General features: G+C 38.8%; 1 protein-coding gene across 2 annotated transcripts in view; it reads left to right on the forward strand.

Annotated features, from left to right (window-relative positions):
• Positions 1–26,211, forward strand: part of ACSS3 (acyl-CoA synthetase short chain family member 3) — a 155,255-nt gene that overhangs the window by 25,489 nt on the left and 103,555 nt on the right. For both annotated transcript variants that reach the window (XM_004781261.3, XM_045082952.1), the window contains exons 2-3: positions 7,796–7,940; positions 23,226–23,414. In XM_004781261.3, the coding sequence (XP_004781318.1) occupies positions 7,796–7,940; positions 23,226–23,414 (334 nt within the window). The remainder of the gene's footprint in view (positions 1–7,795; positions 7,941–23,225; positions 23,415–26,211) is intronic.

The following is a 26,211-nucleotide window of genomic DNA, read 5'->3' on the forward strand; positions in this document are numbered from 1 at the left end:
ACAAGTATAAAAAATATTCCTTCTTGCTAGAAGAAAATTGAAAAGAGATTTAACTAACATTTTTCATTAATGGTAGTTATAATGAGATGAAGTTGATAATTCAGTCAAACCAAGTGCCAAGCAATCTTCTGTTAAAATTTATATTTTTATTCAAATATATTTATATCATCCATTTAATTCATTAATGCATGTTAGCAAAAACCAAGTCACACAGAAGTATTTGTTACAGAAAAACATAGATTATCCCTTTTCATACTGCCCCATCAATTTTTCTTTTACCCAGCGTTACCACTATTCATATTTTCTTGCACCTTGTTCTAGACTCCTTGTGCTTTTATATAGCACAGAGATAAATATATAAGCATCTTGCTTTGACTGAATTAAAAGTACTGTGTACTGTGTATCTTTATATCAATATATCAATCCAGTGGGGGGAAAATAATATCTCATTATTGTTTTAATGTTTGTTTTCCTGATCATCAGCGAGGGTGAGCATCTTTTTTTTTTTTTTTTTGCTTATTGGCCATTATCAGTTTTTTTCCCCCTCTATGGATAGCATGCTGAGATTCCTTACTTACTGTATTTTTAATTTTTTTATATTGATTTTTAGGTCACACTTTATATATTGTTGAAGTTAAAAATATATCTTTTCCCTTGTTATTTATGATAACAAAACTTTATATTGTCCTGTTAAAAGTGTGTGTGTGTGTGTATACATATGTATTATGCATGTATATTCATATCTATCTATCTATCTATCTATCTATCAGAGTCTTTGCCAGGGCAAAATTTCTAGATACAACTTCTTGAATGTTCTTAGTTCATGTGTCAGCGAATACAGATTTTGGTTACTAGAGTCCTACTTCCTATGATTGATTGAGAGAAAAGAGGGGATTTCCAAGTGGCAGTGGTATGTAGGGTTTCTAGACCTCCCGGAAATCACTTAGAATCTTGTCCCTGTTCTGAAGGTCTTAGATATTCTCGAGGAGCATCCATGCTGAAACCCTCCTATTTCAGAAAGTTAGACCAGGCTGGTGAGAGTTTATGTGATGTGTGTGTAGGTGGAGGTATGTTTGTACGGCTTATGTCTGGATTTTCCATCCAAACACCTATATGGCCCATTTCTTATTCGCATTTGCCTCTGATTGTGGAGTTATTTCAGAGCTGTACTGAGAGCCTTTTTGTGAGCCTCTTTATTACCTGCTTGGGGTTTGTAGTTTCCCCATAAATATATTCTATGGTACAGTTGTATGATTTTTTTCTACATTGTTTCCTTTGTTTCATCTTAAATTGGTGGTACATAAGATGTCATGGAAATCTTTCCATATCAGTACACTTGGATCTACCATGTTTTCTATGACTTCTGGATATAGCAGTCATTCTACTTCTGTTTGCTTCGTATAGGCCAAAATTTTCCTCTGCTCTGATCGGGTGGTAGCACCATTTCTAGTGGTTCCATTATTGCTATCAATTTATTTTCACTTTTGTATTTTTTTCTGTTATTAAGTGAGCTGTGGGGGTACATTCAGATTTCTTTCAGTTTTCTGCAGAAGAAATTCAGGGCTGAGATGTGGTAGAATAAAGAATATGAAGTTTTTTCCTTTCTTTTTTAAACAGAAGTAAAAGCTGACTGAGTTTAAAGACAACTCTTTATAAGAACTCTACTGACAGAACATTCAAGTAGCTGTATATAGAAACTACAATAGCCTTGGCAAAGACTCTGATATATATATATATATATATGCATAATACATATGGGAAGAATGGAGCATCATGAAAGAACGAGTGTAGTAAACATTCAAAAATATATGCTTGCACAAAAATTGATGCTTGTAAAATTGATTATGGATAAACAAATATAATTGTACTACCACATCATTATATAAATATAACTATATAGGTATACATATACCTATCCATATATATATAGAGTCACATACAGATATCATACAATACATATGTATAATATTTAATATATCATGTATATTACATACAGATTTTATACATATATGAATAAATTATTGACATATGTCAGGGGTCAGTATAAAAAATGAAACCAGAAGAGAGTATTATGGATTTTTCTTAGAGGAAGAAATTGCAAAGGAAAATGAGTTTATTTGACTACATACAAATTTCAAATCTTTTTATGTCAAGAAACACCATGAATTGAAATTAGTGAATAAATTGAGAACATGATTTCTAACAATGTCAGATATAAGATCAATGTTCAATATAAAGAACTTTTAAAACTTGACAGACATTGTACTTAATACCAGTAGTCAAACCAAAACTAAAACTACTTTTCACTTCTCAAACTGAAGAAGACTGAGAATAATCTGTATTTGGAGAGGGTGATAAAATAGAATTTCAGGTATTGCTGTTTGTAATGTAAATTGATTCAATATTTCCAGAAGAAATGTGATTATTTGATGTATGTGTTTGATTGTAGGAATCTTGCCTGCAAATATAATAAAAAACAATGTAACCAATATTTCTCTATAAGAAACATCATTCCAAGATCATTTAAAATAATGACAGTATTATGAAAAGCAATTTGCAACAATACAGGGTTAATATTATTATTGAACAGCCATTGAATAGAATATTATGCCATCATTAAATGTGTGGTTTTTAAAAAATTTTCAGACTCTTGGAAAAGGCTCATTATATAATCTTAAACATAGAGGCAAAATATTTACATATACAAACAAAATACCCCAAAGTATATTTTCTCAGTTGTCTATAGTGGGCATTAGTTATTTTAATAATCTGGGGAGACAATCCATTTAAAACCTGCTCATGAATTTAGAAGGGACAGTAAAGAGACAGCACATAGAAGGTATTCAATTGACCTTTACTGAAATGATTTGATTTAAAATGAAATAAGAATCTTGTCATAGTAGAATAATCAAATCTTTGAGCTGAGAGGTTCCTTGCAGGTCACTTGGTCCAGTCAGCCACAGTAAACCAATCTCTTAAGTCTAGCCAATTTATAGTGGTATATTCATCAACTCTTACCACCTGTGGAGCCATTCCAATTTTTTATCTCCTACAATAGATCTTGTTGAACACTGCTGACAGGCCCTGCCCTTTACTTGAATTTTCTTTCTGCCGGTCAAAAAGGGTACCCTTAAAATTCTTTAAGTATATTTAAGGTTATCCTTAAAAAAGAAAACCCTAGGATATTAATAACTTAATTATGAAACTACGACATATTTTCAAATACTTGAGAAAAATCTAAAGAAAGCTTCAGCCAAGAGACACAAGATCTAAAGAAAAACCAACTGGAAATTTTAGAATTGAAAAATGCAATTATCAAAATAAAAATTCACTGAATTGGCTTGACAGTAGAAGGGACACCACAGAGGAAAGAATCCATGAACTTGAGGGTAGAAAATAAGTTGATTATAAATGAATTAATTAATATGATGTTAATACCAATGTGTGTCTAGGTGTCTAAAGTCGTTGCAGGTATGGCATTATCCAATTTCTTGCCAAATGTCCTGGGAATTATTCTTGTTTTAAGTCTCTGTTCTCTCAACTTTAAAACGAGGTAGGAAAAACTACCTTGGCTACTCTACCTGGATCATAAATCCAATGTTTCTTGGACGTTTACTAATATTTTTATTCATTCATTTATCAAATATATATTGAATGCCTAATATGAGAACTGCTATAATAAATCCTAGGATTATAGGGAGAATATGACATTGTCTCTGCTTCAGTTAGCTTACAGTATAATGAAGGAAACATAGAAGTAAGTAGACCAATTGTTATTGCCATGTGACAAGTACCAGGGCAGGGATCTGTATATAGGTCTGTGGAACTGCCTGGGGTTGGGAGTGGTCAAGGTCAAGGATGGCCACAGCGAGAGTTGCTGATTTACACATTTTGTAATTCCTTGAAGCTGGAATGTGGGAAGTTGTATGGGGAGAAAGAAAGCTGAGATGAATGGTCTTTGCATGCTCCTGGAAGATACATAGTTTTTATCCTGAACTTCATGGAGCAGTATTACATGACTTTAAGCACTCTGTGGTGTGAGAACATTTACACTGAGGAAAAACATTCCTCAAAAACTTTTTTTTTTAATTTGAGTGTGATGACACACAGTGTTCTTTAGTTTCAGGTGTACAACATAGGGATTGAACTTCTCTATATTATGCTGTGCTCACTACAAGTGTAGCTGCCGTCCGTTACTGTAAAATGCTGTTGTAATGTCATTCGCTATATTCCCTATGCCGTGCCTTTCACCTCCGTGATGTATTTATTCCATAACCGGAAGCCTGTATCTCCTCCTCACCTTCACCCATCCCCCCACCTCCTTCCCTCTGGCAGCCATTAGTTTGTTCTCTGTTTACACAGGGGATTCTCCTTTTTACTTGTAAATTCATTTGTTTTTTAGATTCCACCTAAAAGTGAAGTCACATGGAATTTGTCTTTCTCAGACTGGCTTTAAAAAACATTCTAGTAGCATAGAAAGGTGACTTGAGAGGATGGGTTGAAGCCTGAGGCAGGGAGATTAAGTAGGAGGCAGTAATTCTAGCCCAGGTTATCACTGAGAGAACTGAATGTTTAGGGAGAGGAATGTGATCTTCCATATGGCCAACTGAATGTAGAGAATGAGGGATCAAATCTGACTCGGGGGTTTCTCCCATCCAAGTACTAACCAGGCCCGACCCTGCTTAGCTTCCGAGATCAGACGAGATCGGGCGCGTTCAGGGTGGTATGGCCGTAGACTGACTCTGGGGTTTCTAATTCAGGTCCCTGGGTATAAGGTTGTTCCTTGAAATATGGAAAACAGGGGAAGGGGAGGGTTTGAACTTGGGATGGGGCAGTGGGTTGAGGTGGGGTGAAAATGACTATGGTTTTGGACATGTTATTCTTTCCAAATAGAGATGTTGTCTGGGTGAGAAAATGTTTTACTCTATCCTTCTAGGTTCTTTTGGCTGATATGTTACTTAAATTGACGTAATATGAAATTAATAGGAAAAAAAAACTAATTGTGAATGTATGGGAGCCTCATACAGATGTGAGAGATTTGAGGACAGAGTGTTCAGGCTTATATGCCATCGTGAGCTAAGGTGAAGCAGGTAAGGGCCTAGAGCTTCAAAGGGAAGGAAGACAATTCACAGGAAGATGGAAAGAGCAAATGTTTGTTTGCAGAGACCATGAGACCGGGAATTTGAACAAATAAATCCTGCCAAGTTCTCCCCGCAAGCCTACCATGCCTGGCCCATACTCTTTGTAGTTACCTTTGGTGATAGATCTTTTCCTGGACCAGGCCATCTAACTAAATTCTTAGAAGCAGTGAAGTAGTGGGGGGTCGGGGGGAGGGCACAGTTTAAAGGTCTTCCCGAGTCTTTTGGGCCTTGATTGTCTTTTGCCCCAAATAAGCCACACATCAAAATAGCATGTTTTGGGGACGCTCGTTCTGAAACCCTTCCATGTCCAGCAGACTGTTGGCTATAAGGGTCCAGAAGTCAGAAAGGAGGTCAGGGCTGGAGCCAAATGTGGAAGTTGGAGCCATATGAGTGTAAAGATTACCCGGAGAGTGTATGCAGAGTGAGCCAGGGGATGGATATGGAACCTTAGGAATCTTGGTCAAAGATTTGACAGAGGAAGAAGATTCCATGAAAGGTATTGGGAAGAAATAAGTCAAGAGGTGGAAGAACAGTCAGCAGATGATAAAGTGAATTCCTCATGTTCTTTAGTATTGAGGGGACCCCTTTTTTGTGCACGGTCATGAGTGGAATTAATTATTGGGCACAAAGTGTGGTAGAGTGGAAGTCATAGAGAGAAAGAAAGAGCAATGACAACATTGACAAGTATTCCAGCAAGCCAATACTCTAATATTCTGTCTCAGAAACAGAAAGAAAACCAAAAAAATAGAAATAAATATTTTTGTGAGAAAATCCTATAAAACATCTTTCCTTATTTCTGCCACAAAATGCTGAGCAAACTACCCTTTTTTCTTGGCATATTTGCTAATTATGGCCACAATTACACGGCCTATCCAGTATCCCCAAAAATGTCCAAATCCCAACACATTCAGCGGTTATTTCCAGGTATCTCGAGGTTGTCACGGGGTCAGATGACCCAGGATGGGCATGACTGGAAACGTGGCTCCAAGACCTGGATCTGACTGGGTTGGGTTCCCCGCTTCTGTTGGGCTCTACTCCCACCTGCCAGTACCTTCTTGGGGAGGAGGCCGAGGAGGCAGCTGTAGCATCAGGAGGCTCTTCCAGGGGGTGAGGAGGCAAAAGAGAGTCAAACCAGCTGTACAAGTGTGTTCAGTTCAGGCCTCTGCCTGAATCGTCTGCTGATTCCGGAGAGCATGGAGGAGCCCACGGCCAGGGAAGTCGTCTCTGCTCACGGAGGTGGGGTCAAGGGCAAGAGACAATATTTTTGAACAAACACTGAATCTATCACACTTGGCGATTGAGAATCCTTACATTAATTACTTTTTGTGCTATGCTGTCAGGTCGCCATATTCTGATTATTGCAGTGTGTAGGGTCATTTGACCCCGATTAAATGATGCCTCGTCCTGCTGAGTTCTGTATGTGTAATTTTTTCATGCTGCCACCAAATCTATAGCTGCTTTTAATCCACTGCCTCATTTCACACGGGGCTTTTTGAGCAAAGACCTGAGGTGAGCCTCGGCTATTTGACAAGGCTTTTTCTTCTTGCGGCAATGTTTTTTTTTTTTTTTTTCTTTCCTGTTATTATGCATTGTTAAAATATTTGCTAGTCTGACATTGGGACAACTAGACCACTGGTCCATTTGAATACTTTATTCTAATCCCCTCCTCATAAATAAGTAGCAAATACAAAGCCTTTTCTTTTGGAAAAATGAGATATAGTTCCTTAAAAAGTATCTCTGTCTTTTGGTGTCCATATTTTCACTGGGAGGCTAGTGAACAATTAGGAGATGAAAAGCACTAAATTGCAAAGGTCTTCCAAAAAATTAATTGAAATTTCATGTGTACGTTCCTTCTTTATTCAAATTATGAAATATCTCAAAGATGCAGAACAGAGCTTATCTGTTCTCTGTGCAACCAGAGACATCACACTTCACTGAAGCAAAAAAAAAAAAAAAAATCTATATATCTATATCTGTATCTATATATATCTTTTAAAGAAGAATTGAATTTTCCAGTAAGTTTGTCTTTTTATAGCAGATACCCAAACTCAGTCACACATCTATGATTTGTCCTCTCAGCCTGATGTTTGCTTGGCCTATATACAATTCATTTCATCTGTGTAACCTAGATTGTTTTGGTGCTCTATACTTAGTTTCTTCCTAACAATAAAACCCACAAAGTTACCCCTTGAAGTGTGAGGTATATATATATATATATATATATATATATATATATATTTTAGTGCACATCAAAACAAATACATATTTATTAAAATAAAGGTGTCCTTTCTGGGGATGCGTGGATGGCTCAGTCGGTTAAGGGGCTGCCTTCGGCTCAGGTCATGATCCCAGGGTCCTAGGCTCCAGCTCCATGTCTAGGTCCCTGCTCGGCATGGAGTCTGCTTCTCCCTCTACCCCTCCCCCAACTCATGCATTTGCACTTTCTCTTTCAAGTAAATAAATAAGATCTTAAAAAAAAAGATGTCCCTTCTGTACCATCTTAAATATCTACTTTGTACGCATCATTATCTGCTTAGCGTGCATGGGGAAACACTATTTTAAGGGCAGTGATGCCAGTCTAGAAATACACAAACTAGTTAGGCAACAATATATTTTGGAAAAGAGTTACTAACACTTACCTTCCAATTTTTCAGGTTCGTGGAAGGAATGCTTAACATTTGTTACAATGCCATCGATCGTCATATTGAAAACGGTCAAGGAGATAAGATTGCTATCATCTACGACAGTCCTGTGACAAATACTAAAGCAACTATTACCTACAAAGAGGTTCTGGAGCAGGTACTATCGTAAATGTTCTGTGTATGTTACTTGGAAATCATATAGAAATTGCTGAACCTACATCCACATCATGTAACTTTACTTCGCTTAATTCATTGACGTACACTACTATGGTTTCCTTTTAGGTGCATTGGGAAAACTAGAGGTGTGCTAACTCATAGACAGTTTTTATTCCCTTATTTTACATGTTACAGTAGAACTGGAAGAGACTCATTTTACAGGGAGAACTTAGCAAGCCTCTAAGGATATGTGTAAGTCCTCTCCTGGCTTTTGCTTCCATCTCCGTTGCCATCATGTCAGTCCAGCTCCTTTTCCGCTTCCCTCCTAGTGAAGCAGCATCTCGACTTCCCCACTACCAGCCTCCCCTCCTATTAGATCACCACCTGACATGACACACCAGAGTTTTCTCTTTAAGAAAAAACCAGTTAAAAACCTTTTCCTTAAAAATTGCTATTAGAGAGTAAAATCTGCACCCCCCCCCCCCGGGATGTAGAAGCCATTTGGAATGAAGCATTTCCCGAAGGTTCATTTCCAGACCTTCTGGGCCAAGCACACAACCGATTCACCTTGGTTGTCTGGTCATGCCCTCTGGCACTCCTTGCCCTTAACAGGTCTTTCCACACACTGTGCGTTTCCTTAATTTGCTCTTTTTTTCTTGTTTGTTTGTTCTTTCCCATCTGTGTAGTTTTTGGGTGAGTCACAATATTGACAGATGAATTATCAGATTTTTTTTTTTTTTAGCATTAGGGTAGAAATGAGGTTTCAGAAGTAATTATAAAAGTGTTTGGGGATTGTGGACTGGGCAACATGTATTCTGGCTCTGTGGGGGCATTTGTTTACATATGATTTAAGGGAGATAAAAGTATAGGGAAGGGTTTCTGCTTTGATGCTCTTGAGATTTTATTTATTTATTATTGTAATTAATTGATTTTAGAGAGTATGAGTGGGGAGAGGCAAAGGAGAAGGAGAGAGAGAGAGGGAGAGAAGCAGACTCCCTGCTGAGCAGGGAGTCCAACATGGGGCTTGATCTCATGACCCTGAAATCATGACCTGAGCCAAAATCAAGAGCTGGATACTGAACCAACTGAGCCACCCACGTGCCCCGACATTATGGGCATTTTAAGCCAGAGAATCCTGTTAAGAGTGCTGTTATATGCAGTGTAAATGTTTGGTAGCATTCTTGGTCTTTACCTATGAAAGGCAGTAGCGCACCTCTTGCAGTTGTGAAATGACCAAAAATGTCTCCAGGCATTGCTGAATGTGTCCTGGGTGGCAAGTTGTTACTGGTTGAGAACTACTTGTGTAGCAGAGGCGGTTTGGAAGCATTTGCTTTTATTTTATTTATTTATTTTTTAAAGATTTTATTTATTTATTTGACAGAGAGAAATCACAAGTAGACAGAGAGGCAGCCAGAGAGAGGGTTTCTACTTGGTTTTTAGAAAATTTGGTCAAGTTTCCTTGACTCCCAGAAATTATATTCTTTTGCATCAACAGTGTTCCTGTTTAGACTTCTAAGAGACTTCCAAAAAAGACAACGGGGACAATCCTGAGTTGTTGCAAACAATCAAGAGAGAAATTTAATCCAGTTTTGCTCACGCTGGGTCTCAGCCTGGTTCTATCGGTGAATGCCAGCTGCAGCTGACTAAAACATAAGAGGAATTCATGAAAAGGGAAGACTAAAGTACCAGGTTCAGAAAAATGACACACCCCAAGGGAGAAGGGGCAGAGGTAAACGTTTAAGGAGAAACCACACATTGTCTGGTAGCTAGACTTGCCGACTTGAGGTAACCCCCTAGACGGACATAGTAGGCATACTTAGTTGGCCAATTTTAGGTCACGTGCCTAAAGTATCAGGCATTTCTTCCTCCTCTTCTTCTCTTTCTTTACTTTTGATTTCATAGTAGGAATTGGGGCCCTCGCTCCCTCAGGACTCATACTGGAGGAATTCCAATCCAGTAAGAAGGGAGTTCAAGGCAGCCCAAGACAGAACAAAACAAAATAATGACACATTTATACTTTGGGTACTTTGAATTAGTCTGTATGTGTGAACTCTATTTTCAGAATGAATTATACAGGAACAGAGCTCATACTGGGCCTGAGGAGAGAGAACTCCATTAGCAAATGACTCTGTTAGTCATCTGAGGCCACGTTTTATTATAGGAGATCATATAAGTCTCCCGATAACCTGCTGGACCCTGTGTTTTATTTTAGGTTTGCATTTTTGGCTTTTAGGTGAGGGTTTATCTATGATTAAAAATTTACTCCTCTGATTTGGGCATATTGTCACAGGTTCATTTTATTAATATTAAGGCCTAAGACACAGGCAAATCTTAAGTAGCATACGGATTAGGAACTTTCCTTATATATTTCTGAATATTATCTACACCAATATTGAATTTGATACATAACCATCAGAGCCAAAGAGAAGGCTTTAGAGAAACATAAACTAAGGAGAGTTAAATAATTTCCTGTTGTTTTTTTAAATCAACTGCATAAGCGTTATGATAAATGCACACACATTTTGCTTAGAAGCATTTCTGCTAAGTCATCTTGATTTTCTAATATTGAGTCTAGACTCTTAGACCCTTTTGAGGTTTGTACTGGTTCATTGGTTTCAGTTTAGCCTGACATCAAAGTACTTAAAAGGCCTGTTTCTCTCACCTGCTGGCAGCTTCTGATTCCCCAGGCTTTTCTTCTCTAAAGTACTAAAGGAAGAAGTGTTAGGAAAGAGGGAGGCATTGTGCTTGGCTTTGATTACCTGCTCCCGGTTCCCTGTGGCCTTTACTTTATTAAGTAGAGAAGGCAGAGAAAGAAAGATTTAATGGTAATGCCATTGAGAACAAACAATGAGAAGTGGCTTCTTTTAATCTCCCCTGTCTCATTTGTACTGGGAGTTTCTGGCGAAGTAAAACTTTATTAAGTTAGTTAGCATTTCTTATTTAATTAGGGAACAGACCCATTTTAGGCTAAATTGTTTCAGTGACATGAAGGATCTGAAGATTTTACAGAATGACTCAGAAGTAGAGTTTTTCCAAAACTGTCACCTTTTATGTAGATCTGATAATTTATACAGTCCTTTATTAAGATTTTTTGGAGAGAGATTTGAGCCTGGTTCAAGATCCATTGTTTGTTCATTGAACACATGTTTGTTTTGTATGCCAGACCCTGTTGGGAACAAGGGGTACAAGGGAAGTGCACCCATTTCCTAATTTTAAGGAGCTAAGAACCCTATGTAAATGTAATAAAGGTCATGTTAGAGGGCAGTGTTATGATCTGTAGAAACACATGGGAAGACATGCAGCTCAGCCAACTGTTAATAAGCACAGAAAGGCTTTCTGGAAGAGCCAATGCTTAAAATTAGCCCAAACCACCAGAAGTGGGAAGGGAAATCGTAGGAAGGAGAGTCCTGCCGACAGAAGGAATCACACATACAGAGATATTCAGGGAAGGGAGAACCTAGTGCCCCCGCGGTGGTTTTGGCATAAAGTACAAGCACGAGCAGTGAGGGAGATAGGGCTCCAGTGAACCAGACTCCGAGAGCTCTCAGGACTACTCGACAGATTGGTACTTTGTCTTGACAGCACGGAAAAAAAACAAAAGCCACTCCTCCCTGTGACCTGTGGTTCTGTGTCATCACCTCCTGGGACTTACTTCCAGCCCCGCTGCACCACGCACCCTGGCTCCACCGCACTGCATTCCCCGGGCCCATGCACCGCACCCCAGCCCCATGCACTGTACACCCCGGCCCCACTGCACTGCATAGCTTGACCCCACTGCACCGCACATCCCAGTCCCAGACACTGCACACCCAGCCCCACTGCACCATGCACCCTGGCCCCATGCTCTGTATACCCAAGCCCCACTGCACTGTATACCCTGGTCACAGTGCACTGTATACCCTGGTCCCACACACTGCACACCTAGCCCCACTGCACCGTGCACCCCGGCCCCATGCACTGTATATCCTGGCCCCACTGCACTGCATAGCCTGGCCCCACTACACTGCACATCCCGGTCCCACACACTGCACACCCAGCCCCAATGCATCATGGACCCCAGACCCATGAACCGCACACCCCAGCCCCATGCGCTGTACACCCCAGACCACTGCCTCCTGCATATAACTTTCAGCTCACTCCACTCCTAACTTAAAGCCTTTGTACTTAGCTGCCTTCTGCTTGAGATAGTGTTTCCTCCAGGTATCTTATGGTTCATGGTAGCTGGATGTTATTTTCCATGGGAGCTGGATGAGATTTTCCCTAGCCATAGTAAATAAAAATGCTCCCACATCCACACCACTTCAGACCTCCCTTTTCTGCTTTCTTTTCAATTTTGCCATTTATTACTCAGTACCATTGTTTTTCTTTTACTTAGCTAACTTCTTTTGTGTTGTTCTCTCTTCTAGGATGCACTTTCCTTGAGGGAAGGGGCTTTTGTTCTGTTCACAGAGTGGGGACTGGTGCCTAGTGAGCATGTATTGAATGATGAAGGAATGCATGAGGGAAATATGATTTAAAATTTCTTTCTTTTTTTTTTAAAGATTTTATTTATTTATTTGTCAGAGAGAGAGAGAGAGAGAGAGCGCACAGGCAGAGAGGCAGGCAGAGTCAGAGGGAGAGGCAGGCTCCCTGCGGGGCAAGGAGCCCGATGTGGGACTCGATCCCAGGACGCTGGGACCACGACCTGAGCCGAAGGCAGCCGCCCAACCAACCGAGCCACCCAGGTGTCCCTGATTTAAAATTTCTAAATGACTCTAAGTTCCTTCAGTGTGGGAACATCTTATCTTTGAATTATATCAGTAATATAACATGAGTTTCTTTCTAAGTAAATTCTGACCTCTTACTACCCGCGAAGAATTGTAACTTATTTACAGTTGGCTTGGAAGTTCAAGATGAATATTTCCTCCGTGAATCTTCCACACTTGCAACGCAGATCTGTATCCCAGGACAAGTGTGTGTGTTCTCCTCTTGGTAGTTCTTTACAAGTTAGTGGTTCTAGCAGTGAAATAAAGGCTAGTGTGTGAATTTATGTTTGTATTTGGATGTATATATTATACACACTGTTCATCGTTTTTAGAAATTCTTACTTTGAATTTATTTTCTCCAATTTCATTTTGAGTGTACCTCCAAAGTTTGCTTTCCTTGGTATTCAAACAGTTGTGATTTTTAAAAATTTTTAAATTTAGGGTACCTGGGTGGCTCAATGGGTTAATCCACTGCCTTTTGGCTCACGTCATGATCCCGGGGTCCTGGGATCTAGTCACACATTGGGCTCTCTGCTTTGGTGGGGAGCCTGCTTCCCTTCCTCTCTCTCTGCCTGCCTCTCTACCTACTAGTGCTCTGTCAAAAAAAAAAAAATTTTTTTTAAATTTTTAAATTATTTTTTAAAGATTTTATTTATTTATTTGAGAGAGAGAGACAGAGATAACACAAGAGGGAGCATGAGCAGGGGGAAGAGGAAGAAGCAGACTCCCCACTGAGCATGGAACCCAATGTGGGGCTTGATCCTGGGACCTGAGGTCATGACCCTGAGCCAAAGGCAGATGCTCCATTGTGAATTTTTATTTATTTATTTGCAAAATAAAAATGTGAGCTCTATAAAGCATTTGAGAAATTTTCATAAATATATGGAAAACTGATGACATCCAGTGTGTGCTAAATTTTCCTGATTTAATTCAAACTGAAAATGTCTGTTATCTCCACTGAAGGTAATTATTTGAAATATAATTATGCTGGTAGTTGTAATTATGAAGGTTGAATAATTTGGAGGAGAAAATTTCTCTGAAGTCAAAGGCCATGTCCCATGAGAAGTCTTTCCTCCAATTCTGCCCTTTAGGATGCTCTTTTCAAAGTCTGAATTCCATCCTTTCAGAACTCTTGTCAGGGTAAGATAATCTGATATTTCTTTGTCTGTCACATCATCAGCATTTTCTTATGCAAGAACCTAAAATGTAAAAACCACAACATGCAGAAATTCAGCCCTGCCAGTCATTGCATTGTCGAGGTGAAGGGATATAAGCGTGCATATGCTTCGTTTTCTTTAAACTTCTTAAATAGGCAATGAAAACTTGAGTTGTATGACAGTCAGCTCTGCTACAAGGTATTATCTCTAAAAGGGGAATTACCTTCTCCATGCTCGGTGAGTAGGTGAACGACGCTGGTATGAGATTGAATTTACAGTGCTTTGTGTAGGTTTTTTTCCTAGCATGCCATTTTTTAAACTTAGAATGAAATGTCATATACATTCAGGTTAGTACAGAGAGCCTGATGGAATGCTTGTTAGATTTTTCACAAACAGAACATGCCCACATAACCAGATCAGGAGACAGACTATCCCCAGCCCCCGGAAGCATGCATTATTGCTTCATTTTTGTCATTTCTCATTCAGCCTTTAGGGAATTATTATTTAGATCCTTACACACCATCCCTGATGGCATTTACTTGTCTGTGAACTTTGTATAAATTGAGTAGTAGAGTGTTCTCATTTGCTTCTGGCTTTTCTTTTCAACTTTTTGTGTCTGAGATTCTTTCACGTAACAGTTTTCCAAACTGGTTGTACCAGTTTACATTCCCAGTTGCGGTGTATGAGAATGCCAGTTATCAACAGTTGGTATTGAGAATCCCAAGTCTTTTTTAATTTTAATTTTATTTATTTATTTGACAGAGAATAAGAGAGAGAAAGCACACAAGCAGGGGGAGCAGCAGAGGGAGAGGGAGAAGCAGGCTTCCCGCTGAGCAGGGGGCCTGCCCTGAGGCTTGATCCCAGAACTCTGGGATCATGACTTGAGTGGAAGGCAGCCATTTAACCAAGTGAGCCACCCAGGTGCCCTGAGAATCTCAAGTCTTTTTTTTTTTTTTTTTTTTTTTAAATTTGGGCCTTTCTGGTGAATGTGTGGTGATACTGCATTATGGTTTTAATTTGCTTTTTCCTAGTAACTACTGAACTTGAGCTCCTTTTTCCTGTGTTTCTTGGCCATTTGTTCCACTTTTTTAAAGTGCCCATTCATATCTTTTGCCCATTCATTTTCCTATTGGATTGTTGCCTTGTTAGCAGGTGAAGAAGTGCCTTTCTCACAATTTAAAGAGAACACCTTATCCAAATCTGAAAACCATAAGAAAAAAAAAAATGAAGATCCTTTAGTGCATGAGTGATGAGTTAAGTGGTTTTTGAGAATTTAAAGCTAAGAAGGTATTCTTCTGTTTTAAAAAAAATTATTAATGATATTGCTACGTAATCTACACTGCTATTTTGACTAGTCCTTCTTTGCAAGGAAATTTGGAAGTGAATGCCCTGCAGCAGAATATCATAGAACAGGAAGCATTGAGTCCCACTGTTTAAAGCCGTAACTGATCATTGAAACATGATGCTGTCATAGTATTTTTACTTATTTCCCCATAAGCCTTATTATTTTGGGGAACTATTTTGTATAATGCCATATTGTAAAATATATTTTAGCAGACAGACATATTTGTATTTCATTTGAAATTATGGATGAGTAGGCACCAACTACTGATTTAAATTTTTACCAAAATTATAGCTAAAACTCTGTTTTGACTAACTTCTCAACTGAATAAATTGTAAATTAGATTAGATTCTGAGAATACATGTAAAGAAAACAAGTATTAAACCAATTTAATAGATACTGTAGGAAGGAATAGATTAAACAAGAAAGCAACATTTAATATTTGTTAGCTTCCTTTTCCCCATGTTTAGAGTCATGCATTCACAATAAAAATGTCTAAGCATAAACTCAAAATAACAACAAGACAACCAATCCCCTTGAATTTTTTCAGCCAGATTTTTCAAGATTGTTTGAAGTGTAAACTCACTTCTTTTTACTTCCCTTTATGCCAGAAGCTATTTCTCCATGATTTGAAGTCCAGGACACTTTCTCCATACATAAGTTTATTTTTATATATACTTTTTATACTACTCATATACTACTTTTTTTTACTTTTTATACTACTTATTATACTACTTATAATTGCCTTTATACTACTTATTAGTGTATTTATTGACCAGACTACTATTCCTTGAGGATATGGGTAATATTTTATTTATTTATTTATTTATTTATTTATTTATCAACATGGTGTCTAATACAGGCCTTTATAGCATAAGCTCATATTATTTACTGAATGGATTAATGAGAAAGAACAGTTACTCATCTATTAAAAAGGAAAGAAAAATCTAATCCTTGTCTGAGAGAAATAATTATTTCCAAAAACATCGCTTGTCTGCTCTGCATTGTGCTTTTTTCCCAATTCATTGGAGAATTTTTATTTTTTATTTATTTTATTTCTATCTTTTTAATTTTTCAAAAATTTTATTTATTTAGAGAGAGAGAGAGAGAGAATGAGCATGAGCAGCAGGGGCAGAAGGAGAGGGAGGGGGAATCTGAAGCAGACTCCTGGCTGAATGCAAAACCCTACAGGGGGCTCATCTCAGGACCCCCCCCCCCCCCCAGATCACCACCTGAATGGAAACCAGGAGTCAGATGCTTAGTCAACTGCGCCACCCAGGGGTCCCACAGGGTATTTTTATTTTTTAATGCTGTGAGAATCTTGTTTTAGTTTATTGCCTGACTATGAAGCATTTACGTTGGCTTTCTTGGAAACCTGAAATTCGGGTCCATGGCTTTGATACTTCATTCACTTAATTAATTAATTTTTTAATCATTCGTTGATAGGTTTTTTTTTTAATAAAGATTTTTATTTATTTATTTGACAGAGGGAGATCACAAGTAGGCAGAGAGTCAGGCAGAGAGAGAGGAAGGGAAGCAGGCTCCCTGCTGAGCAGAGAGCCTGATGTGGGGCTGGATCCCAGGACCCCGGGATCATGACCTGAGCCGAAGGCAGAAGCTTAACCTACTGAGCCACCCAGGTGCCCCTGTTGATAGGTTCTTAGTAGATGATTTGTCTTATTTTCAGGGTGGCTGACCTCTGACCTTTTAGAAAGATGTGTGTTTAGAAAGATGTCAAAACAGATGTGTTTTGAATTCATTATTCTGGACTCGAATGATGCTGGAGTCAGTGTATTTATTCAAACATACTTTTGGGACACCTGATAAATATTTGGCACTATTGTGGGCATCATAGACTATAGAGTGAATGATATAATCTTTCCTCATAGGAAAATTGTATTCTGATTAGTGAGATAAATTACAAATAAAAGGATAATACAACTTAAGTGAAAACTTATACAATATAAATGAAGGAAAATATGATGCTACAGGTGACTTGGGCTGCCATTTTAGATATGTTCGTCAGACAAAACTACTTGCTTTCTTACCAAGGAGATGTTTGTAACTTGTTTGTTACCAAGGAGATGACTCAGTGACACAGACCCAAATGGACACTGGGAGAGAACCATGTGCCCATTTGAGTGAAAATCAGGTCAGGCAGAGGCTCTAGAACAAGAGCAAACTTGGGCCATCAGGGGGCTACCAAGAGTTTAGCAATGAGAAGAAAGAGGAAGAAGATGAAATTGGGGAGTGTCCACGAGACAGATCCTGTAGGACCTTGTGCACCATTGTAAGGACTACATCTTTTAAAAATTTATTTATTTATTTATTTATTTATTAGAGAGAGCGAGAGAACAAGAGAGAGCATGAACAGTGGGGAGGGGCACAGGGAGATGGAGAAGCAGGCTCCCCACTGGGCAGGCAGTCTGTCATGGGGCTCCATCCCAGGACCCTGAGATCACGACCTAAGCTGAAGGCAGACCCCTACCAACTGAGCCATCCAGGCACCCCCAAGACTACATTTTATTAAAAGTATGATGGGACGCTCCATCACTTTGGTTTCTCTGAAGAAGAAACTATAGTGGGCAAGATTAGAAACCAGGAGATGACAAATGGTCCAGGAGAGAAATGAATAGGCATATCGTAGCTTAAATCTCCTCAGCAGTAACAACATTTGCTTGCATGCGGACAGTTAAAGGATGGCATCCCTCTGTGCTTGTGGAAGCTATTCCACATTTGCGTCTTTATCTAGGATCACTGGCTATCCTTACTGGGTTTTAGAAAAGTCTGATTCAACCTTTCATTGAGGAGCCACCTGCAAATTCCCTGTTTGCTCCCCATCTTTCAAGGTGTTTTTATATAGAACACCATGGGAAGGTTTCTATTTTTCAAGTAGAATTTTAGGAAAAGAAGACTGCTTCTTCAGATACTGTAATTGGTTTTTAAATTGATTATATTTTCTGTGGGTGATTCGACCAGGATGTGTGGTGGGACATCATTGCAGCTTGAGAACATGCTTCCTCTCGTTTTCTCTTTCATATAATTTTCTTTGACATGGCCCTGAAATTGCCTATAATTATTATCTTTTTACTATAATTTGGACACCAGCACTATCTTTCATACAAACATGCTTTTCTTTAGGAGACATTTGGCTGTTTGTGAAGCAAGTGCTAATTTACTCCACAGAACATAGTCTTTGGTCAATTTCATCTAACGTTTAATATTTGTGTCAAAAACATTTGATCATGACATTATACTAACCTAAGGACTGCTTTTGAATGAAGATTTTGCAGAATGAATACATACAAGATTTATTAAATTTTTTTTACTGTTTATACTGGTAAGTTTTCTTTTTATAATTTTAAAATTTAAAGTTTTTGCATGTATCGAAACGTGTGTGTGTTATATTTAAACCAAATCTATAAAAAAAATCAAATCTATGTGTATACAGTTTCACATAACATAAATATCTGTTGTTACATTTTCTTATTTTGTCATTACTATTTATATATGTCCTTTTTCCTGGACTCTGCATTTCTTTACTTTAAGGACTGTATCTTCCTATTTTGCATCTGCAAACTTGACTTCAGGATATATGCATATACATACTGTATAAGTTGAATCAATGACAGGATACTTATACATTTGAATGGCTTTAAATTAGATTTCTTTTTTTTTTTTTTAAGATTTTATTTATTTGAGAGAGTGAGACAGAGAACAGAAGCAGGGGGAGTGGGAGATGGAGAAGGAGAGGGAGACGCAGACTCCTCCCTGAGCAGGGACCCCAACGTGGGGCTCAATCTCAGGACCCCAGGAGCATGACCTGGGCCGAAGGCAGATGCTTAACGACTGAGCCACCCAGATGCCCCCTAAATTAGCTATTAAACAAATGGTCCATTCAAATAGTCTCTACTGGGAAGAAGCAAATAGTGTTGTATCTAAATGAATGTGTACATTCATTTTGTTTTTGTTTTTTTGGGCTTCCTTCACGGCTTAGTTACCCTCCTGCTAATAGAGGCATGGCCTGACCGTGATTTCATATTCGATGTACCATCCTTGACATTAGATGGAAAACCATTTTGTTTTTTCGGGCTTCCTTCACGGCTTAGTTACCCTCCTGCTAACAGAGGCATGGCCTGACCGTGATTTCATATTCCATGTACCACCCTTGACATTAGATGGAAAACCAATTTAGTGGTGTGTGAGTGATAGAAAGTGATTAAATTGTTGATAAAAAACAGTCTTGAGAAGATAAAAGATGAATATGGATTATGTGAATGACACAACTTAACTTTTCCTTTGGTTGAGAAACTAGATTATACAAGATACATGTTAACTATTTTCTCTTTGGATAGAAATTATAAATTTACATTCAAATATCTATGGTAGGATAAGAATATTAACAATGAACAAAAATAACCTCGAATTTCCTTCTCTTTGATAATTTTCCAACTGGAAGTCAGTAAAAACAAGATGACCCATGAAATAGCAATAATTGAATTGCCCTTTGTGTTGAAGTTTCATAGCACTTTCTTCGAGTGATTATGGACTCTCAGATGGCTGGGATTTCTAGATTTTTTTCCTCTTCTTGTTTGCTGTTGCCTACACTTATTTTCGAAATGATTTTATTTGTGTCTGAATCAAGACTTCAGTATTCTGTTCTAGGGCTCCTGTATTGCTTATCTCTAGATATAATGTTAGTAAGAAACATTTTTTAATGAAATATTACCACATATTTCATATCAAACCAGTGTCCATTTATTTGTCTTGCTATGAGCTAATTTTTTTTATATACCTGTTTATTAGAAGTCTCACTAGAAATGTTTTCCCATACAACTTCATTCACATATATAGACATAAATATATAATTTCATATATGTATGTAATATACAGTTTACAGTGTAAACTTTTCCTGGAGTGACATTTATCCCTGGACACTACTGAAAAAGAAATTTTCTCTTCTGATCATGTAAAACTTTTTTTCCATGGCAGCTCTGATGTGGTTAGCACAGAATCAAAACATTGAGTGGCGGCAAAAAGCAGGGTTAACAAGGCCAAAGGGACGCCATCTAGTGGTTTTGTAGCCCTGGTGCAGCCTAATTTACTAATTGTCTACAAGGAAGTGGTTCACAGATCAGATGCCTGAGCCAAGCAGATAATATAAATGCGAGAAATGGGTGGGGAAAAAAATTCATTATCAGTATATATCACGTCATTTATGGTTATAGGACTATGCTCCTATAGCATAAACATAAAATAAGCAAGATGTAGCAGAATATGTTTTAAACTCAGGATGGAAGGAAGAATTTATGCTCTGTGATTAATGGTCCCAGGGAATGGTGAGTTCAGCCTAGTCACTGACATCAGGTTTAATTGATTGCTGTCATTCAACAACAGAGGTCCAGTGGTGCTAGACTTTACAATTTTTCAGGAGAACCTGGAAATCTAGATTTGTATATGAAGTCTCCTAATTTTAATATGTTGGCTCCCTATTTTTTTTTAAAGGTGTGACAGGACTCCCACTTAAATACATCTTGGGGTTGCATTTGGTCATTTTGAAATCTTTTTTTTTTTTTTTCCCAAAAAAGTTCTTGAATTCATCGATATCATTTCTTTCAGAGGACCGAAAAGTTTTGGGGCATCTTCCAGCAGCCTTATGAAGACTGGAATATAGAGTTACTGCTAGATTGGTCTTGGATGAAGGTCATTCTTATTCAACAATAGACACCATTCAAGATGCTGAAGTTATAGCTGTAAATAGGGCAAACTCTTCTCATTGGTCTCTCCTCACTCTTCAACAGGACACCCAGCGATATGATCACAGAGCCTGGCTCCTTTCTACAGGGATCACACCCTGAGGGTTTGAATATAACTTTCCAGTGTTTTTCTTGGTCTTGACCTCCACATAGAATTTAAGTAAATGATTTATATTGCTTCAGTTTATCTTTCTCATAATTTTCGGCTGGGCAGCTTTGAGTTCTTAAAAAATAGCACTAAATTAGCAGGTGCAGATCGGGGAAAGAAAAACACTAAGAGAGTTGTTTGTGACTTCCTATCTTTCATCAGAGCCCTTAACTTTGGACACACACATCTTTCCCCATCTGTACAGAGGAAGTGAATAAAGAGAAAAAGGAAGAATGATCAGGGTTCCAAGTTCTTTGAACTTGCTGAAAAAGTAGGAGAGGCAGAATGAAATGAAAGGATCTGTAAATAGCCCTGTGGCCCATTTCCTTGTCTCAGGCCTCCTCTGTTCTTCATCTCAAACAGCCACACCCCAGGGCAAGCCATAGTCCTTCCCACTGCCCATTGGACCCGTATGGGCCCTTTCTTTAGCTCTTGGACCTGATCTATGACCACTTTCTCCCTTGTCCTTTCTGTTCCAACTCCCTGCTCTCCTTGCTTTTACTCCATCACATCACAGATGATCCCCCTCACACCTTTGTACTGGTGGTCTCTCTGCCTGAAAGAGCATACTCATGGATATCCACTTATGCTTAACATGTACATGTTCTTGCTGAAATGCCACTTTTTTTTTTTAAGATTTTATTTATTTATTTTACAGAGATCCCAAGTAGGCAGAGAGGGGGAGAGGGAAGTAGGCTCCCTGCTGAGCAGAAAGCCTGTTGTGATGCAGTGGGGGCTCGATCCCAGGACCCTGAGATCATAACCTGAGCCAAAGGCAGAAGTTAACCTGCTGAGCCACCCAGGTGCCCCTGAAATGCCACTTTCTTAGTGAGGTCTGCCCTCACCATCCCGTTGAGAATCCTATCCCCCACATTCTCAGTCCCTTTACTTTGTTCTACTCCCGCTCCCCACAAAGTATTGACTGCCTTTTAACATAATACATAATTAACTTATGATTATTGTAAGTATTCAGTCTGCTGAAACATAAGCTCTCTGAGGATAGAGATCTTTTTCTTGTTTTGTTTACGGATGTATCAGAAAACAATGTCTGCCATATACATGTGCTCAATATACATCTTTTAGGGGCGCCTGGGTGGCTCAGTGGGTTAAAGCCTCTGCCTTCGGCTCAGGTCATGATCCCAGGGTCCTGGGATCGAGCCCCACATCGGGCTCTCTGCTCAGCAGGGAGCCTGCTTCCTCCTCTTTCTCTATCTGCCTCTCTGCCTGCTTGAGATCTCTGTCTGTCAAATAAATAAATAAATAAATCTTTTAAAAAAATTAAAAAAAATATACATTTTTTAAATGAAAGGATGTTGAACTTCTTATTCAGTTAGGTCTAAGCATATTTTATACAGTCTGTTTTGGTCCCCAAAACGTAGGTCAAAAGTAGAAAGAAATTTATGTCTTTGATCTCAAGATAGAGGGCCATCAGTTTGCAAAGATAATTAGTATTAAAAAACTATAAAGAAAAAAATTATTGGCTTCAGGCAGCAGAAAGGACAAAGAATATGAGGTTCAAAGACTTGTGATGGTTTCCTGGCTGCATCATTTACTCTCTCTCTGGTCCCAGATTAGCTATTTGTTATATCTGAGTTTCAGTTACCATGTTTCTAACATAGGAATAATAATAACACAATCTGTCTGATTTAGCTTTTAAGTGTTCGATAATGGTTTCTTTCCTAACACATACTTCTTTTTCAACAGTTAAACCAACATATACCCACATTTGCCATTATGTTACTTTTCTGTTCACTGGACAGATTTCCCCTTTAGAATAAAAGCTCCACAGGGACATACCTGTATCTCCGTTTTTCATTGTTGTGTTCCCGACTTGAAACACAATGTCTGGTACATCATAGTTGCTCAGTAACTATGTTGCTGAATGGATAATTAAGGAAATTTAAGCCACAGAGTTGATATGGCATAATAATAGTAAGTTTGGTTTATAGTCAATCATTGTAATACGGGTGGCTTTTATTACTACTACTCTCTAAGCTTACATCATCCTCAAACATGTGTTACTCAGGCTTCTTTGAACCACTACCAAGATGGAGATCATCTTCTAGTGTTAGTATCTTAACTTAGAAAATTAGTGAAATAACACAGAAAACACTGCTGATGTGATGATTTTGTTCTAGGTCTCTAAGCTGGCTGGTGTTTTGGTCAAGCATGGTGTCAAGAAAGGTGACACCGTGGTTATCTACATGCCCATGATCCCACAGGCGATGTATACCATGCTGGCGTGTGCAAGGATAGGAGCCATCCACAGTCTCATATTTGGGGGATTTGCCTCCAAAGAACTAAGTAGTCGTATTGATCATGCAAAGGTAAGTGCTTTATTTGGAGAAATCAGTAGTAGCTACATACAGTGCAGCCGTATTTATCTGTGAATGAATCACCCAAGAATGATCTGTAGTTATGAGATCCTCCTTTCAAATGGGATACTTAAACCGTGTGTTTTCTTTGGCATATATACATTAACCAGAAATTTACTTTGGGGTCAATCTTATGTAAAAAACATCTTGCTAGGTGCTATGAGGATTATAAAATAAATACAAGATTAGGTGCATACCTTTCAAGTTAGCTTGCCATCTATTTGGGATGTATAATACATACAAGGAAAATAACTGATAACCAATTTATTCATTAACATATTAACTTCCTACCTCATGCCAGGTACTTTCCTGGATAGTACTGGATAATTACTTACCAAGTGGATGGAACACATAGTTGCTTTAAAACATACATAGTTCTGGGAATGGTAGTATAAGCACAGTGGTGAAGAGGGGTATCGGGGAGGGGCAGATTGCATGTTTAAATGGGGGTACTTGAATAACAAACTTGATAAGGCTGTTGTGAAATAATCATTGAGATAGTCAACTGAAAGCATTTAACACATTGCCCAGTATAGTACTTAGTAAAAACAGGTTAGCTATCATTCGCTTATGAATGTAGAGCAGGAATCCGCCAGCTTTTTTCAGGTAAGTTACAGACAGTGACTATTTCAGGCATTACGGGTTACAGGTGGCTACTGGTGTTATTACACTTAAGCAGCCTGACGCAGTGTAAGCGGAGGACATGACAGTGTCCCTAGAAAACTTTTAGTTGGAGTGGCTGAGGCAGACTTCCTGGAGTCGAGATTTGAGTTAGATCTTGGCTAAGATTCAGCCAGTTGAAGAGAATGATGCTGTGGGATCCAAAAGGAGAGAAAAAGAATATGAGTCTGGCCTGGGCTGGAAATGGGTAAAATTCATTTGGAAGACAGGGAAGAGACAGAGAGGGCTGAAGAGGGAGAGGTGGCGAGCTTGCAGAGGCAGTTTTGTCTGAACTGAGTCCTGTAGACCTTGACTCATCAAGGTTTCTGAGCAGGTGGGTGTCTTGTTTTAAGCAAGGCTAAGAGGAGGCAGATGTTGCAATATGATGTGAGCCGGAGGGAGGAGAGAGGCTGGGATAAGACCCATTGGCGGGTCCTCTGTCTGAGAAGTAATGCACGATTGCAACACAGTAATCGCAGTGGGCTGATTAAGGAAGGAAGGTCATTATGGGAATGACAGATGGTTGACCTTTAGAGTTTCACAAGCCGGAGATGAGACCTTCCTAACAAGGGAGCGAATATGGACTGAGGGTCCCTTGGGTGCAAGGCAGAGAGTGAGGGTTTGCACATCTGACTTCATCTGGTAATAGAACTGGGTTAGATCAGGTGTTAGAACTGGGGAGCTGGTTTGTGGACTAACTGGATAGATTTTTTCTTCTCTCTTTTTCAGACAGGTTGAGTCAGTGCTTATGAAGGTAAATTGGGGGGCAATAGTCACTAACCTGCAGACCAGTGGGCAACTGGGGGCCCCTCTGAGGAAGCTGTAGACGCCAGCATTTTAGCTCTAGAAATCCTAAACATCATTTGGATAAAAGTATGAAATGTAGTATATGCATTCTTTTCTTTTTACGGAAATTGTATGATGTGGGGTAATTGAGATACATAAAAATGAGGATTTATCAAATGTGTACTATGTATCACCGGCTGTGTTTTTATTCATCACCCATGTTGTGGGAAAGACATTTGGGTTTGAAGCCAAGGACCAAGAAAGAATTCTTGAGACATCTTTGGGGCAAAATGGTGGTTTTATTAAAGCACGTGGACAGGACGTGTGGGCAGAAAGAGCTGCCCTGGGTTCATGAGGAGCGGCCAATGGTATACTTTCAAGTTGGGAGGTGGTTAGGGAGAGCATAGCCTCCCAGGTGTTTTGGAAACAAAATAGGATCCTGAAGGGGCTGCAATTGTTAGGAAAAGAGCATTTGTTACTGTTTAGGAAAAAAAATGTCATGAGACTCTTCAGATGTGTATTGATGGGATGATTGCCAACATGTATCTTGGGGGGGTAGAGATGGAGGAAGTTTCCAAAGAAATTTTTTTTTTTAAGATTTTATTTATTTATTTGACAGATCACAGGTAGGCAGAGCAGCAGGCAGAGAGAGTGGCCGGGAAGCAGGCTCCCCACTGAGAAGAGAGCCTGATGGCAGGGCTGAGTCCCCAGACCCTGAGACCATGACCCAAGCTGAAGGCAGAGTCTTAACCCACTGAGCCAACCAGGTGCCCCTCCAAAGGAATTTTTATATGTTAAAGTAAACATACAGGATTCTGGGGATCAGGCTAAGATTGCCTCTTGTCCTTAATGGACTATTAATATTGAGACAGCTGAGTTCCTAGAGGAATATCACTCTGTTTCAAGGACTTGTCAACGGACTATAGGAAATTTAATAGTTTTTCTTCTGCCTTTGTTCCCTGCATCAACACACACACACACACACACACTTCTAAGGAGTGTGTAAGTGTATATATTTACTTGGAATATACTTATTTCTTACTTGTAAGGAATAAGTGTATATACTTATGAGCATGACCATTGAGCAGGTCAAATTAAAGGTGAGAAGATGGAGATATATATCTGAGATACTTGGATAGAATGAATAGTTGAAATCAGGAATGATTTTGATGTCCTGATTTTCAAATAAATTACCTCAAGAAAAAGCTTTATTTTAACAGATGAAAATGGAAAGACTGTACAGTATCCTAACAAGTTGGCTTAGATCAAATAAAATCTCCAGTAAAAGGCTGTTGAATAGAAA

The sequence above is a fragment of the Mustela putorius genome, unplaced genomic scaffold, assembly GCF_011764305.1.
Source record: "Mustela putorius furo isolate JIRA1106 unplaced genomic scaffold, ASM1176430v1.1 tig00000640_pilon_pilon_pilon, whole genome shotgun sequence".
Lineage (NCBI taxonomy): Eukaryota > Metazoa > Chordata > Mammalia > Carnivora > Mustelidae > Mustela > Mustela putorius.